At 35.4% G+C, this 18,084-nt stretch overlaps 2 protein-coding genes across 4 annotated transcripts in view; one reads left to right on the forward strand and one right to left on the reverse strand.

Annotated features, from left to right (window-relative positions):
* The first annotated feature begins 2,899 nt into the window (after nt 1–2,899).
* Pif1A (PFTAIRE-interacting factor 1A) overlaps nt 2,900–18,084 on the forward strand; it is an 88,752-nt gene continuing 73,567 nt past the window's right edge. For all 3 annotated transcript variants that reach the window (XM_070112136.1, XM_036377363.2, XM_036377366.2), the window contains exons 1-3: nt 2,900–3,918; nt 13,885–15,207; nt 15,279–15,525. In XM_070112136.1, the coding sequence (XP_069968237.1) occupies nt 14,417–15,207; nt 15,279–15,525 (1,038 nt within the window). In that variant the 5' untranslated portion in view covers nt 2,900–3,918; nt 13,885–14,416. The remainder of the gene's footprint in view (nt 3,919–13,884; nt 15,208–15,278; nt 15,526–18,084) is intronic.
* Ir85a (Ionotropic receptor 85a) lies at nt 13,884–17,642 on the reverse strand. Its single transcript, XM_036377379.2, has 2 exons — nt 17,370–17,642; nt 13,884–17,276 (listed from the first exon to the last, which is right to left on the reverse strand). The coding sequence occupies exons 1-2, from the start codon at nt 17,621–17,623 to the stop codon at nt 15,674–15,676; spliced, it is 1,857 nt and encodes a 618-aa protein (XP_036233272.2). The 5' UTR covers nt 17,624–17,642; the 3' UTR covers nt 13,884–15,673.

The raw sequence follows: 18,084 nt of genomic DNA on the forward strand, positions 1-18,084 counted from the left end.
GTAATATTGAATTGGAAATTTAGATGCAATCGAAAAGAAAATAAAGGACTTGAGATAAGCAAATCATCCTTAAAATAGTTTTAAAGATATATTTGCATCAAATCAGGCAGACTGTGAGTATAACTGAATGAATTTGTACTAAAATTGGATTCAGCACACACTCCAATACACCCAAAGGGATTAGTGATAAGTGCCAAATGAGGTTTTGAATTGGTTAAGTTTTTGAACAATTTGTCTCAGTACCTCGAATGTGCTTTAGCGATAAGGTCGGGAACATTAATGCGTTTGGGGAATTAAGTTTTGCGTGAATGAAGCGGTGTCGTGTGTGTAAAAAGCAGTGTATTTTATGTTCGAAATAGACGTATTCCATTCATGTGCAAGAAGCTTATATAACGGTACAAATATTAAAAATTTTCGAAGCATATGTACATTAAAACATGAGTGCATATAAAATAGAGTGAGAGAGAAAAAAAGACTGCAAACCAGCAACAAGTGAACAAGTAAAGCACGAGTTCTGAACCAAAAGTAGTAACGAAAAAGCAAATTGTGTAAGTATGCTAATGTTAGCTTAAGTCGAGAATTAGATTTAAGCTGAAAGAAGTTTTGCAATCGAATACACTTTTCTGCAAATAATTCATGAAACTCGAAAAATGTTGCCGGAATAATGCGGAATTTCTGAATATCTAAACCACACTAGAGTAAAGTCTTGAGTGGGAAGACACTTGCCAGACATCGCCAGTTAGTCCACATTTTGGCACAAATATGCACAAGCATGCATTCAAACGCACATTATCTCTATTGCATATTTTCATAGAGTCCGTCCGCCATGGGTGTTCCCGTTCGTGTATGTTTTTAGCATTTCAATTTGAATTTTGTTTTTGCACCGGCATTTAACCCAGTTCCGTGTTTTCACAATTTCCAACAACACTATAGCGCTGGTGCCGTAGCTTTACATTTTTAGACGATTTTCAAGTTTTTGAGCGTAAATTGTTTGTCTGCCCAGAATTGTGGTTGCGTTTTATGTGCGCAAAGTGTTAGACGCCAATAAATTTTAGGTGCAAGCGTAATTTTGCTAGTTGGCACAACTGATGCTTATATTCATATATATGTATATAATTAAAGACCCTGTCGAACTCTGTTGCTATTGAAACGGTGTATTTAAACCCTGTTTGCGTGAAAAAAAATTGTCAGCGAAAACATCCTACGGAGGTCCAGAAGCTGTTTCGACCATAGGGGAAGGTTGGTAGTTCAGTAGGGCTTGCAAAGAATGTATTAGCGTTGCGCAGGGTCCCTTTACACCCGCGCACGACATAAGTACAGTATGTCGGAGTCAATCGGGGATAATTAGGAGTTTTGCCAACTGCAGTAGGTCACTTTCGTTTCGAGAGGACGCCTTTCAGCTATTGGGAGTCGATGAAGGTGTTAATATATGTAGAGTATAGGCCCCATCATGTAAGTGTTCTTCAGGAAATATCAGGAGCGATTTTGTAATTTTCTGGAGCGCATATTGGTGAGATGGTGTAATGTATGCCCGGAATTGACTTTATAATCGGTGATGTAATACTTTCCACCACCTATGCATGTATGTTGTGGTATTCCTCAAAATTGAAGAAAGTGGTAAAATATGGACACATTTTGGTGGTCACAATTGGCTAGAACTGGTAGCTTGATTTAAAATATTTAAATGAATATCGGTGAATTGTGTTCATAATCATGTTTACCTACATAAGGTAGCGTTCAAGTTATAGGTTCTGTTGTATATACATTTGGTAAAAATGAAGCGTCAAAGTTTTACAATTATTTCTTATGCTCTATAGTAAGAGAGAAATTTCAGAGAACTTATCTCTATCATTTCCTTGAAAATGTCTTTACAACTGTATAGTTAAAAATCAAATTTTAATTGTGACATACTTGTATTTATGTATATGGATCTTCTTTCGGCTATATTATTTTAAGTTTTTTATCTTTAGTCACCAAATCTCCTTACAATCTCACCACGTGTGAATGATACTACATGAAGTTATTTCAACACGTTGGTTTTTGTATGGGTAACTTCCTTAGAGCCATGGAGAATTTAGAAGTAGACAAAATCGTTGAAAAACATTCGATGTAAATTTCGTTTTCGTCGTTCGTCGGGAACGTTGCGCGAGCAGTTCCCAAAATAACAGAAACTCATGAATAGACAACCATAAATAGTTCTACCAGGAGCCATAAAAATTTTAACTGTACGTTAACACACCTGAAAGAATTAGAATAAACAAAACAAAAATGGAAGGAACACGAAGGGAAGAAAGTGAACAAACAAAAAACGAAATAAATTTCCCCGTGCACGAACGACCACTTCGCTGGCCGCGGTCAATATGGAAATGCAGGGAAAATACCAACAAAAAAATCGGTTTGCTATGAAAATTCTAGTGCTGCTTTGTGTTACACACACAGATACATACATAAACACACATATATATATTTTAGTACATGGTTAACATACCGCATTGGAGGGATCAGTGGGCTCGTGACTAAACATTCGTCTAGGAAAGTGTAAGAATTTCGGCGATACGCCGGAAAGCTTTGCTTTTGTTTAGTGAGCGTCTATGTTCAGCAAGTTTGTATACGAGTATACTTACATACACATATGTATATCTTACTACCATCCACCAAGCATATTGAGAACTTCAACTATTTGAGCTTTGCGTTCAATGGTTCGCTTATCGTTTCATATGCGTCTCGCTCGTTGTCTGCAGCTAGCAATTGGCAAAGCAAACCGATAGCAACAACCATCATTGACTGTCGACTGTAGAGCCGCGGGGCAACGCTGCGAGGACAAGGTAAAAAGCAAAAGCGTTTTCGATGACGCTGAAAAGTTGCGGACACTAAGCAGCAAGCGTGCAAAGCTCGACCGGCTGCGTTAGTCAATCGGTGTCCGACCGAAACGAAAGATCTCACATTGGCCAAGGAAAATTCTACGAAAAAATCGTTAGCATTTCCGCAAATGCCATTAGCTTAATTTTAATTAAAGAAAAATCGACTAATATAAACGACTAGGCTACGGTAATCTCCTTTGTAAAAACAGACGACGAATCTAAAATAGTCAGAAGTTCATTAATTAATAATAAACTGCAACGTATTGAAGAGAAGTTCAATAAACTAAACGACCACAGTAACATTAAGTCATTGCCTTAAATCGAAACAAAACTTTTATGCCTAACGGTTTTTGTAGTAAATGTCAATATATGAGCAAATCACTAAATTTTTACGAACACCTTTGCAGAGAAAAGTGTGAATACTGTCCTAAAATATATTTATATATATTTATATATATATCGGCATAAAGGGTGCTCGAAGAAAAAAATTAATAAACAGTTATCGAGTGTAATAGTCGAATAACTGCAATACAAAGGACACACAATAAAAAATATATATATTGAAAAAATAATACTTTAGTTAATTAGTGAAAATCACACATACATACATACATACGTATATATATATATATATATATATGCACATATGACTTTGAAATGCGAATCCTGTTAGTATGTATTCAGAACATTGCGACTAATTGAGTAAATTTATATAGTGACGTCACTTCCGTTATTAACACGAATCAAAAAAACTAAAAGAAATTGCCTGTGCGCGTATCATTCTTCGTACACTGTAAAAAATACCGCACAATTGCTTCCAAAATAAAATATTACGAACTTAGCGACATAAGCCATACAAATGAATTCGGCAAAAAAGGAGATATTTCACAAAGAAACCTCATAAACTTGAAGTGATTAAAAATAGTGAAGAGGTCAAGAACTAAAAGTGAAGCTTGATACCGTGCCTTAACCATATAGAGTGAGTGGATTGTAACAGCTCGAACAACGCAGAGCTGGAGTGAAACCGGTAACTTGCCTAAGGATTCAAAAAGTTTTGGTAGGTATGCTAGTTATATGTATGTATATGTACAAGTAGATCGTCCACTTCAATATAAATGGTAATGTCGCGGCTTCTAATTTTTTCCAGTGCATTCAATTGAATTAATCTCCCTTCCATACCCATCACGCATTCAGCTCTTTGTAGATAGTGTCACAAATACTATTTTGCATTTATTATTCATAAAATTGGCGAAAATGTCGCTCAACATACAATTGGACCAATCATTTGGGGCATAACGGGACATTTTAAATACAACCTCATGGATGTTGTATATAGTTGTACGCTCTTAGCGCGTACGCACACGAACTAAAGCAAATTGCACATATTATACTTCGAAAATCACTAACCCTCCTGGTTATGGCGGACGACGATCGCCGAAGGTTATGATCGTTTAAGAGAGCTTATGATCTTAATAAAATGGAAATTACTCATACGCCCACGCCATCGCACATTTGACTGAAAGTGTTTCGTGCTCTTCCTCAATTATTCTACTCTAAAGAGGCATGTATGTAAATAAATATGTGCCTGTCTGCGCAAGTAACTGTGAATTGCAAAATTATGGTCAGCTCTTCGCTTTCAAAACGGTCGATGACTGTAATCACTGACCGGCATTATCTCTTTCGAATATAGAACACATTATTCATTCACTTACTTACATACTAAGATGTTTTTTCGTAAATAACTAATGTCGACTTTCCTTCTAAATATATTAGCAAATGTATATTTGCCGGATTTTAAAAATATGAACGGTAATTATGAAAAGTAAATCCTTTTTAGCATCACAGCTACTTTAATAGCAAAGAAACGAAAAATCAAAGATCTCACTTTGTTCAACTATTCTGAACCCATCCTAACATTAAACTATTTACGACGGCATTCTTGTTTATTCGAAAGGCTTTTCAACTCATACTTAAATATTTTACTATTATAAAATATTTCAAAGACAATTGTCTCATCAGCCTTTCCAAGTAAATTTATTTACACTAAGACAAGAACTTCTAGGAGAATTTCTTTAGGGTCTTAGTGGTTACAATTGTTATTTTAATTGACTGTTTGTTCTAAATCTGAGTTTCCTCGATAAAAGCCATTCAAACAAGTCATCCAGAGCTCTTTTGTTAAGAGGTTTCTATCAATTAATTATTGGTTAGAAAAAAGAACTGCAGAACTTGCCAGTAAAATCTAAACAAATCATATGTGTATGTACATAAGATATTTATAAAATATGATAATCTGTGTCAACAAATTTCCAAGGAAGGGAGTCAATGTACCGCTAGAACTTTCAAACTCTCATTTGTTTATTAGTTCAAAGTATTTTCTAACACTTTGGGCTTCGGTTCCTCGCCAAGTGTTTTGTAACAAAAAATACAGCATACATTGTAGCAAGATTACAAGCAGTCATCGATGAGGGTAACGTGTGAAATGACAAAAGACAAACACAGTGCATGCAGCGCCGCGATTGCAGCGATAATGGCTGCTGGCACTTGGAGGAGGCACACGGTGTAATAATTCTTTTGGCGAAACGATTAGACAAAGTGCCGACTTTCAACATTTTTCTAACAAAATAAATTATATTAATTATTGTATATATGTACACACATATGTATATGCATATCAACATGTTTTCAATTATATATATGTACATACAATAGATATTTGTAGTTATATTTAATCATTTTGCTGATGGTGTGAACCGAACTAATTAAGTGAATTTGCGAGTTCACTTGACATCGCATTGCCGGCGCTTCGAATGAGGTCAATTAGTTTTAATTTTCATTTACTCAAATTTTTATGTTTGCCATTCGGAGTATGTATGTACATACATACAAGTATGTATGTATCTTTGTTTTTTGCCAGGCTCAGCACTAGTTTCCAAAATATTGATACTTTCAGGCGCGAAAGCCTCTGTGTCTGTAGTGCATACATACATACGCTTAGTAAGTATTTGAGGTTCCCCAGATTATCAAACATACTGAATGATGTGGAGAAGCGTAGGAAAAATTAATTGAATATGCAAAATGCTTTGTTAACGAAAGACCGAACGCCTTATTTGGGCAAAAGAAACAAGTGTGACGACACAAAACAATTGTGACTTCGAAAATGAGTAGGTAACTGCAAAAAACATATTTCATATACCTAAAATATAATAACATGTTTTAGTAATATAGCACAGTGATTGTAGCATTGATATCTCAGAGCGATGTACCATAAGCTTTACACCTTTATGAACATATTTGTTTTTTTGGAGTAGAGCACATTCACTTCACATACCCTGCCACTGTTTGCTGCTTAAGTTGACTTGTTTTGCTTCACATACATATCGACAATTTGGTTGTTGTTGGCGGTGACACTATGCAACACCCACACATTCCAGACCAGCTGAGTTCAGTATGTATTTATTTTACAGTTTTATGAAGAATTTTGTAGATGTGACCGTCGTGGCGAGGGAATTGAAGCTACGTGGTAGCTGATCAGAAACCTGACTGAAAAAAATAAATATTAGAAAATATTACATTTGAAATAATAGCTTTTCTTTAATTTTTTATTCTTTAACTGTAAAGTCATTTAACTAACTTTCGCCTAATGCATTTTTGAACTCGAACGAACCGTATCGAGGCATATACGCACATATCGATAAAACTAAAATTTCCATTAGCGATTTTAAAGATAGTAGTGCTCCAAAAATCTTGCTGTATCCAATACACGTACATAGATACATACATATGTATAATGTCTTTATACATTTGCACATTACTCCGAATACATAACAATTTAAATTTATTTTAACAGGCTCGAATTTTCTAACTACAACTTTTACAAGGCGCAATTTTCAACACGTGCATAATAGTACAATCTTTATGAACACATATTTACATAATAAATAGATGTGTGGAGGCGAATAATTTCATGATTCATTGGAGACGCCGCTGACTCTACACAGCCTCTTGAAGATCTTGTCACCGCGTCACTTCGAAAGTGAATTTATTTGGCTGTGAGCAGCTGGCAACATCTGAAGACAAAAAATGACAAAATATAAGAATAATATAGCATTCAAAGATTATTAGAATATATATTCGCTCATTTATACATACATTTTTTAATTCAGCCGAACATTTCTATAATGCTACTGCAAACACATACAGAATTATCTACATACATAAGTATGTACTTATGTTTGTAGCTGAAGTCACTACCATAGCGCTATATATATTTTATGGAGGCGCGAAAATTTGGGTCAACGATGCTTAAGTGTTTGTCAGTGGTTTTCTAACAATTTCCGAGATTCGGTTCTTTGAAGCCATTTGCTTTCCCTTCTACACATCGCATTGTCTATTTTTAAAACAAATATGGTATTTACGTGTTGAATTTGGTGTTGCGAGCCGTTAAATACTTGAGTTATGACTGTCAGTGTCAAGCAGCAAGTTCTGCGTACATACCATACATATACACACGCACACTCGAACTCCTCGAGGAAGGCGTTCTGTCCAAACGTAAGCGTCAAGCGCGAGTCTCTGGTTGAAAATTTTATTTTTGAAATACATGAAAATGTACTAATGCTTGTTTTACTTCCCTCCAAAGATTTTAGAAGCATGTGCTTATAGTTTTACTTTCTGTTACATGTAGTAGCTGTCAACAGCAATAATAGCTACTGTAAATAATCGAAAATATGTTTGCATTTCTCACGTAAAACTCATCAATGTTCTCAACCAAACCAATTAAATACCAATTGTTTATGGCTTGTCGAATTTTTTTCGAAATCCAAAATTTTCGCCCTTTGAAAACGATTCGACATAAGTCTATTTAGGCTGATGAAAAACGTAAATTAATGAGTTTCCAGTAAAAGATTTCGAAATCAGTGTCTTAGATACACAATTCTTTCACGCAATGTATTCATATACAACTATAAATCCCTCGTTATGTAAGTGAATTTACATTTTGTTTATTTATTTTTTCACGCAGTTTGAATTGCCTTCGTCTCTGAATAAAAGTGTTTTATGTTTACATATATCTTTCGTTTATATTTACTATAAGTTTTGAAATGTTAAGTCTTTTGAAAACCTTGAAAACTTCAAATACTGGCGTTAAAAGATATAGAACCCTGCATTACGCTATTGGAAATGGACATAATCCTTTCCGGATTAATGAAGTTCTGAATGCAAAACAATATACACAGGAGGCAATACCTAAAATTTTTTATAATTAATGGAAATTTCTTGTTACGAAACTTTGGTCGTGGAAGCGGAGTATTAGGTTGACGTAATAGAAAATCTGGCTGAAAAATATAAATTCATTACATATATATATATATTTAAATAGATTTATCAAGTGCAAGAATCGCCCTTAAAACAGACGAAATGTTGATTTGGTTGCTCTAAAATATGGCACTTCGACAAAGGGAAGGCTATTTCTCAAATACAACAACAGTTGTTAGTTTTCCTATTAATATACGCATTAGCTGATTTATTTAGCGGTTAATTTTTATAAAACCTTTTAGGCAGGTTGTCGAGTACATATGTATGTCTTTATATTCGACTCCCTAAATTGTTATATGTATATATACATATTTTACATAACTAGTATACAAATAAAATGAAGACGGAAAAATTTTGGGAAATGCTTTATAAAAGAACAAGTATGAGTGTGATAATCTCAGTGTACCATAGTCGTTCTTGCTGAAGCTGTGACAAAGTGACAAAGACTGTATTGGATTGGACGGGCAAACTTATTTTTTTACTATTCTACCAATTGAATAATGTTTTTGGAAATCTAAGGTTTACTTTAAGCTAAACAATATTTTTTTTTTTATAAACCTACACTGTTTTCAAATAATAACATTCTAAATGAAAGACCGCGATCAAAACCATTGAGTTTCTACTTCCGTAGAAGTTCGTCCTAAGTTTCGTTAAATATTGTATGTTTTCTTAAATTTCTCTAGATGTTCAATGAGTGTCTTTAGAGTGATGAGAATTGGCAAAAAATTTATTGAAGTTCTTTATATACACACGTAATATGTATTTGATTTGTTTTCGTTTAGTAAAATACTGATAGCAAAGTTCGAGTGTTAAATAAATGCCAATGTATAAGGCGATAAGCTAATCAATTTTCAGTAAATATATAAGTATAAATAATATAATAATGGATGAGTAAAAATCGCGTCGGAAACAATTGAATTTAATCAATATTCCATTATTATATTTGTATAATCGCGACTAAAACATCTGCAGATCATCCAACTGATCTGGTTTATATTATATTATTTTACCGACTGCAGAAACTTAGTTCGCTGAATACTCAATTAGATGATTTATTTAGATGGACTGTCGATGACTTACTGTTGAATGTGCTCTGCCCAGATGATGACAATGGCATATAAGAGCGTTGGCGAGCACATAAACAATTTTTTAAATATAATATATGTGAATATTTTTCGAAGTCTTATTTGTAAACACATGCAGTCATAAATGCTCTTTATGACTGTTGCAGCAGATGCAAACTGCTACACGTTAACACTTAAGATTTTAAGTATGATGTACAAATACGTCGATGTACATATGTACATATGTATGCACTTTACTTGCTGGCAATTGCGAGCAATCAAACCACAATGTTTCATTCCTGTGCAAATGCACTAATGTAAGTATGCACCCATATACAAATATATAAGTACATATGTATGTGTATATGTATAGCCCTTTTATGCGACGAAAATCTTTTTAGAATACTATACCATAGTATGTATATATGTATATATTTATGTCATTTCTAAAACTCAAATTGTGTTGAATTTAACTTTAAACTTTTGCGCCACTGCCCAGTCGTTCTTGTAGCCGCGTACGATTTATGAGCAGTAAATGCCGGTTAATGTGTTTTTTGCACATATTCTCAAAAGAATATAGCATGCGATTATTTAAGTTCATGCGAAAATTGTTATATTCTTTGGGAGAACCGGGAGCGGCGTGCATGTCAAGGACGAAAACGAAAGAATTGGGTGAGGTCAGCCAGCGCAATTCCGAAAAAAGGTGCGCACCAGAGTGGACTACAAAAAGTGAAAAAGATAAATGCATAAGTAATTGTGCAGAGGCGCACACCTGTGCTTAGTTAACTACTTACATGCAAAGATAAATGTGCATTTGTGCGCTTGAACATAAAGTTGTGGGAATTAAATGCAAAAGATTTCACTTTGGCTAATTTCCTAATTTACTCCCCTACATATGTACTTATGTATATTTATACAAGTACATATATACAGATGTATACGATAATACATATAAAATTCTTGCTCACACTTGTAATATTATTAATTTAATTTAATTGAAAGGTCGAAATTATTTCGCTGCTTGTACACATGCTCTCTCGATGCCATTCCATTTTTGCTGCTGCGTAGCTGCCTACAGATGTATGCATGTTGTGTATGTATGTGTTTATATTTTATTTTATTTATTTTCGTAAGTAAATATTTACATAAAAGTGCAAGTACCGCATTTGTTTACTTTACTTGGAAATTCAAATCCATACATATGTTATGTACATTAGCAAGTATCTGGAAAATGCGCAAACACACATACAAGTGTCTCAATCGTCTACTTTGTGTGTTTCACATCGAGTTCACGACGGGTGATTCGCCATTTGCACTCTCAATTAAGAAAGCTCAAACAAATATTGCCAAAAGTTTTTACATATACTAAATTTATGCATATATGTATATAATGTATATAAATATTATCTGCGTATTTGCTGTTCCTCTCAGAAGTTTTGTTGTTGCCTTTAGCGAAAATCCGACAGCTGAAATCATTTTAATTTGGCCTTGGTACTTGATGATGATCTTACAGAATGTTTCATAAGTCCTTAGTATATATATATATATATACATATATACATACATACAGTGATGTGCAATAAAGTAAAGCCTAATAATAGAAACGTTTAACTCATTTAATATTTAATAGTACAAAATTAATTTCCTATCCTAAATGTTCTGTGAATGGTATGGCTGAGAATTGAAGTTTTAAATTCAACTCGCGCTCTGTGCTATAGACTTTAACGATTTTGTGAAGTAATTTAAAGAAATTAGATTAATATAATATATGTTTGGTTATATTTAGTGCAATCTTTTTTATTTTATATGCTTAGAATCGTAAGGTTACCTATTTTTCCCACGCAGCTTTGAATAGCCTGCCGCCGATAAACTTTATTTCTTAGACTTTTGCCTGTAAGAACAACGTTCACTTCTTGCTATCAATTTTCAATTCGATTAAGGTTTGACCCCTGATACTATCAATTGAAACCCAGCGTTTGTTGATATGTTTTTACTTAACGTTTTGGTGTATTGCAAAATGTGTTTTGAAAAACATCCTCAAACTATTTTACTTCTTCCATTGTGGTTTGCCGCTTGTTAGAGTTAAATCAATTGTACAGCTGGTATATGGTTCTATTTTAATGCACATCACTGTATGTATGTACGTACGAAGCAGCATGCTTAAACGATTTGTGCGGAAAGGAGTACGAGCAGGAGCGCAACGAAGCCAAATTTCTAAGGTACCATATATGAAAAAAATGTCTAATTTTTTTACATTATTTTACTGTTTTCACTGACGTTTTTTTATGAAAAATGTATAGAGCATTGTCCAAGTTAATTGAAGAAAAAAAATAAATAATGACGCAAAAAAAAAAACAAAAATGAATGTGAAATACTTGGTCATTTAACTCTGCTAAAACGCACATGCACTCATTTAATTACCTGAAGCGAACATTCGCTCTACGAAGCTCCCGCCTTCGTTAAGATTGAATTGCAGTATTTGCGTCAATGCACAGCTACGCGCTACTCTTTTATAGGCTGGACAAAATTTTCCGCTTAATAGTGCTATTTGTGTTTAGTGAATAATAATAATTCCATTTGAGTGGCAACTTATCCAATTTTTTTTTAAAAAGTGCACTTGATGAAGCTTAAAAGTTACTGAAAAGAAATGCATATGAATAACATACATATATTTATTGAGATTCGCGGCCAACCAACGGCATTGCAGTTATTTCTGCTTGATGGTGGCAGTGTGGCTTTCTGTTTAGAATGCTATAAAGTAAATTGTGTGGAAACACGAAAACGCGACAAAAATCAATACCGAGGGCTTTCTTTCGTGGTACTGGTTCATTGCGTGCGAAAGAGCGTATAGTGGCTTTGTTAATAAAACACAAATACATGAGATATACTGTTATATACTACTACTTACAGCCACAAAAGTGCAGATTCATGAAAGCTTGTTTCTCGGGGCCTCATGTTAACTGAATGGGCTGAAAATTATTATGTGTTTTGCGTATTCTTTATGCACTGTTTACGTATACTTTATAGCTTTATAACATTGTTCTTAATAGATTTGGCTAAAACAATTAGACAAGCGATGTATAGTGCCGATTTGCATGAAAAAGTTCGATGAACCGTTACGTTATTTTGGAAATCTTTCAAAATCTTTTACGAACATACTGACTTTTGAAATAATTCCTTTCGTCTTGTATTGACTGTTTACTTTTTCTAATTACATTTTCCAAACTCCGCAATTAAGGCTAATGACTCCACTTAATGGTGCACCCCCAATAGCAAACGCTAACTCTATTCGCAATTTTGTGACGTTTTCGTATCTAAGCAATATAGATTTATTCCCATATTAGCTGCTACCTACTGCCCTATTAAGTACTATAGGACCCTTTAAATTTACTCGTAATTGCATACCGTCCTGCCATCTCTTTCGTTAATGTGGTCATATGACTGTCATAAATAATTGATTAATGAAGTCATTCATAGACGCCAAACGGTCTGTCACCGCCTCGGAGCAGTCATTTAATAACAGTTCCATATTTTTGAACCCCGTGGGTAATCAAATTTACAACAACATTGTTTTAGCAGTGTTAATATATTTCTATTTATATATTCTTATACTCAAATACTATGTATGCATGTATGTAGATTACTAAAGCGAAAATCAATAACGAAAATTTGCCCTTTGCCGCATTGTCACAAACGCAGACGGTGACTTGTTGATATGCAAGCGAGGCGCCATCTAAACACGCTCAGAGTAGAAAACTATATGGACTAAAGTGTGTATGGGCGGTTAAATGTCATAATATTCGCGGTTAGTGGATGTTAAACAAGTGAAGTGTGAAATGGACAAACCCCGTTAGCACATACATAACGGCGAAGGGAATCGTTAAACAATTGTTGAAGTCGGCACAAGGGTTAAAATGAATACCTACAAGGGCAGGAGTTTACTTTTTGCTTGGCTGCCCTAAGCGTTGGCAAGTTATGCATGTCGTAATATTTTTTCTTACAGAAATATTAAGTAAGGTACAAAAATGTAAATATTATTTAAACATGCTTGGTCTCTGTAAAATATTGAAATCGTATGTATATCATCTTTGAAATCATATTTTGTGATATTAAAAATAAAATATAATAAAAATGCTATGTTTATTTTAAACTAGGAAAACTTATGTTAAAAATCCTGAAAAATATAGTAGTGCAGATAAATACCGCATTGGTCACTAGCTATGTACTTATTGTTCAAAATGGTAAGTGTAAAAGTAAAGAAATTTTCCTTTACTTTTTCAAACTAAATTAATATATTAATTTAAACTTTATTTTTGAAAAATTTCTATTTTCACTTAGCAAAGAATGTGCTCTAAACAAAACAAGCCCCATTCACATGCATATGTGCATGTATAGGTACAAAAATTTAAACTGATTGTAAAGCCGAATAATGTTTGCTTGATATTGTTGCATATTTTTAGGCGAACTAAAAATGAGTTTCAGGCAAACATGTTTAAATGCAGTTTAGTTATCCGTGAAATCCGCGAATATGGATATTAATATACAAATAGGCATTCTCAATAATGATGTAAACATACAAATAGTTAACTTTATTAATTTAAACAACAAATACATATTCACTTGTATTAAGCATTCTTCCTTTATTGCAGATAAAACGAGTTTAAGGAATCCTAAGAAGTGCCATTGAGATATTTGAACGGATATTTGAACTATATCGTAGAACTGAGCCCAAAGAGAACAGCGTTTATACAAAGATAGTCAAAAAGGAAACGGAGCGAGTTATTGAGCTGCAAATTCTTTTTTATATTAAAGAGGAAAAAAACAGACATTAACTCTAAGCAACCAGAAATCTGTAAAGCATTTGATTAATATTTAAATACTTATTATTGAAATATCTAACTCGATTCGGAGTAAGAAGCGCTTACACTCGCACTCACTTTTTGAAGAGCAAAACATATATACAAAAGATTGTCTATGTATGCACCGCATGTCCAAATTACTTGAAATTTGATCGCATGAGTAGAAGCAGCAGTAATTTAAGTAATATTAAAAGAAGAATCAAGAGAACCTTTCGAATGGTCGGACTTACCACAATCTTAGAATATAATAGATATAATTGTATACAAAAGTAATTACGAAATTCATACATATCACGAATTCGCATTCTTGTATGAATTAAATATGGCAGATAAATATAGCAAAACGACCTCTAGCAGCGTGTTAGTTGAAAAGAACGACAGAAAGAAAGCTACAAATGCGCAAGCGACGCGCCAGTTGCCCGGCGATGGCGCTTGCAGTAGCGCACATCCTAAAAATGTGCAAATCCTTACGAAATTGGCCAACACACTGAGCGAAAGCTACAAGTTGGTCAAGCAAAGACAAGAAAAATACAAAGAACTGAGCTCCAAAATGGGGGGTGCGGACGCACCAGAGCTCATAAGCTATACACAAGATTGCGATGATGGCAGCTCCGGCGAGTGGCAGGAAGTGAAGAATAAGCTGAAGCGTAAGAAGAAGTTATCTGCTTCATTGACGTCCGTTAGCGACTCGGTAAATCAAGAAAAGCGCACTCGCATAGAAGGTATTCAGTTGAATTGTCGTGGCAAGTTGTACATCACCGCCATGCCGACGCCAGTGCCACAATCAGCTACACGCAGTTATGTAAGTGCTGGTGTGGCACAACGCGCCGAACGTTGGGGTGGTGCAAAAACGTCCGCGTCACCCACAAACACAAACAGTGCGCCACATAAACAGATGAATGCAAGCAATGGCGCGACGGCGCAGCCGACGAGCTCGAGCACAGCTACAGGAGCCGCGTGCATCTCAGTGCCACCACCGCGTCTCAAACGGAAAATGCAGGAAAATGTACAGACGATACAAAAGCTGAATGCGCTAACCGAACAGCTGAGGCTGGAGATCAACGAACTGAAGTCGAGCTTAACAACGGAGCGCGGCGCTGTACGTGTGTTGCGGTAAGTACATACATATTGATAGTGAATTTTTTTCGTTGCTAACTTATATCTTGATATTTTGTTAATTGCAGTGCACAAAATGAATCAGAGACAAGAAAATGGAGAAATGAAGTTAAGAGACTACAAAATGCTCTCGAAAATTTGAAAAAGAACACCACTTTGCCGCTGATCGGCGCCAAGAAGGCGACAGATGCAGCCAATGAAATCTCGCCAAATGCTTCCATAGTTGGCAATGCGACCAACTATGAAGTACAAAGACTGACAAATGAAGTTATCGCGCTGAAAGAAGCGAATAGACTCTTAGAAGAGAAAAAAATGGTGAGTTAAAATACCAAGATTGCATGATTTCTCTATTGAACTGCATGATATGTTATTTTTGTTTTTGTCTTCGGTGATTGCTTTTGCGAATTTAAATGAATGCTTCGCAATGTTTGTATATTTGTGCTTCCAAGCGACAAGCAATCATTTAATATAAACTTCTAAGAATGTGTTTAAAGTCTGGTTGTCCTAATATTTCCCACACAAATGCAAAGGATGCTATTGTGAGGCCAACAAATAATATACCGAAAGCTGCCTGAAAATGGCCCAATTTAAGTACAACTGGGTCGTCATCATTCATCACATTGCGGATACTTTTCTTTCCTGATTCTATGAAGGCCGCATTCATGAGGCTTTCCCAATGGGTACTGTAGCCAAACTCGTGAGAGCTGCGTATTAGCCTATTGATGAAACCCAAATAAGGTGATCCATAAGGCACGATGTAGACGGCGTGAAAAGGTACCAAGCAAGCGGACATCACATGGAATAAGGGTCTTCCGCGTAAAGAGTGAACGCGAGCATTAGCGTAGAATGCAGCAAAGTGATACTTCTGAACATATGCGTACGAGCGGTTATTCTTTTTTATTCCAGTCAAAAGTTCTTCATCGGGCACAACAACTATTTTACGTTTGATAATGGCTTCGTATGGATCACTGACATTCAGAAAACGATCTAAATGTTTGGTATGTCTGATATAGGTTAACAAATAATACGGTGACTCAGCCAAATCCTTCAAGGTATTCACGTCCTCAAGATATGTGCGAAAAACAAGGCTGCTTGTGAGATTGCCTTTAAATGCATTGCAAATTAACATACCGTAGAACAGCCAGAAGAAGAGGAAAATGCGCAGCGGCGTGCGTGTGGGTATACGTGTCAAGGGCATTGTTAATGTAATGGCGTACAGTTGAAGTAGATCGAATTCCGATTTGTTCAGGCGCAGATGTACTAAGTTACAAAAGATATAGGCGAGTGGAATCGACAGTAAAATCGTCAGCCAAACGGTAATAGTGAACGAGCGAAATAAATTCCAAAATGTCGTCGCTATTTTCGCCTTCGGCACCAAAGCGCATAGACTATCACGACTGTGAACGATCGTATATTCGGCTTGTTCGGAAAAAGTTGGCGCTGCCAGAAAACGTATATTAAATGCTGCATCATCTAATTCCTGTGCGATTTCTTTAAAGCAAATATCTGCTTTAAGCGTAAAGTTACCGAACATACTAACTCGGTGTATGATACGCGTGGCGTTCAAGCGTTCCGCAATGAATTGTGACATCAAAGCATCACTTCCAATTAGTTTCTGACCATCGTTTTCATCTTCGAAAATGGCACGCACCTCATCGTGATACATGCACACGCGTAACGGCCTGCCTCCCATATTCGGCAAATTCGTTGGAAAGAGATCATCTTTCTTTGGAAATCTCTGGTTGTCCAGCTGAATATGTATTAGGAATTCATCTGCGAAAGGATTGTATCTATAGATTTGCAACACATTGTCTCGTTTGAACATGATCACAATGTTGAGAAACCAAATTTGCCAAAAGATCGTGAAGGTGTGACGCAACCAACTCTCTGTCACTGTATTTGAATTTATAATGAGCATGATGACATGGGAGAGGTGCTTAGCTGAGGATTTTTTGCGTAGAATGCCAAGATCGACCCGTTGGGAAGCATCGTGAAAGATCATTACCAGATACAGTAGTATACCATCGTTTTTGATGAGCTCCAACGGTGCGGTTTTAATACGATTCCTAATCAAAACAAATTCCAAAAAAACAAAAAGAAATAAATAATTAGATTTGGCAACACAGCGCAAAATTGCACGTATCTATCTTAGTGCACACCTTAATGTAATGTATGAAGTACCGCAATCACTTAAATAACGTAATATATCACCCGAATAACCGGAAGAGGTACCATTTTCGAAATATACATAGACCACTTTCGTGTGAAAACTACATAAAATCTGGCCAGCACCTTCAATCAGCGTAGTATTGGTCGTGCCATTTACTGCTTGAAAACTTCCCAACCACGCCGTCGCTCCAAGCCGCGGGACGACAGAGATACCGAAGATACAGTACAAAAGCAAGAGTGGCATCGCGCCTGGACGAGCGGAAATCTGCGAAACAACTGTTGGCACTCAGTTGGTGGTCAATTCTTTTTATAGATAAATGGAAGACAGTTGGCCAATAGCAGGGTGCATTAATGGAATATTTTTTACAAATACAAAAGCATAAAAATGTATGCGAGCGTCCGATGCATTTGGCTTATTGGAATTGACGAAAGCTAATGCCATGATTAATTTCATTAATGTAATCCATTTATTGTGCATCTGACAGTTGACGGTGCTATTATTTATTTTAGTGCCAGTGTTGCAACAATGACAGGCGTATAGAACAAATATTTGTAAATGGGCCGGAATGGCAAATATTGTGGCATGCAACGGTGTATTACTCAACATTTATTAGGGGGTGGGATAAAGTAGTTCCGGCAATTCGAATTATAACAACTACAACAACAATAACAAATGTGTGTTTCTGTGTGCTCATAATAATTATA

Source organism: Bactrocera oleae, chromosome 2 (assembly GCF_042242935.1).
Source record: "Bactrocera oleae isolate idBacOlea1 chromosome 2, idBacOlea1, whole genome shotgun sequence".
Classification (NCBI taxonomy): Eukaryota; Metazoa; Arthropoda; class Insecta; order Diptera; family Tephritidae; genus Bactrocera; species Bactrocera oleae.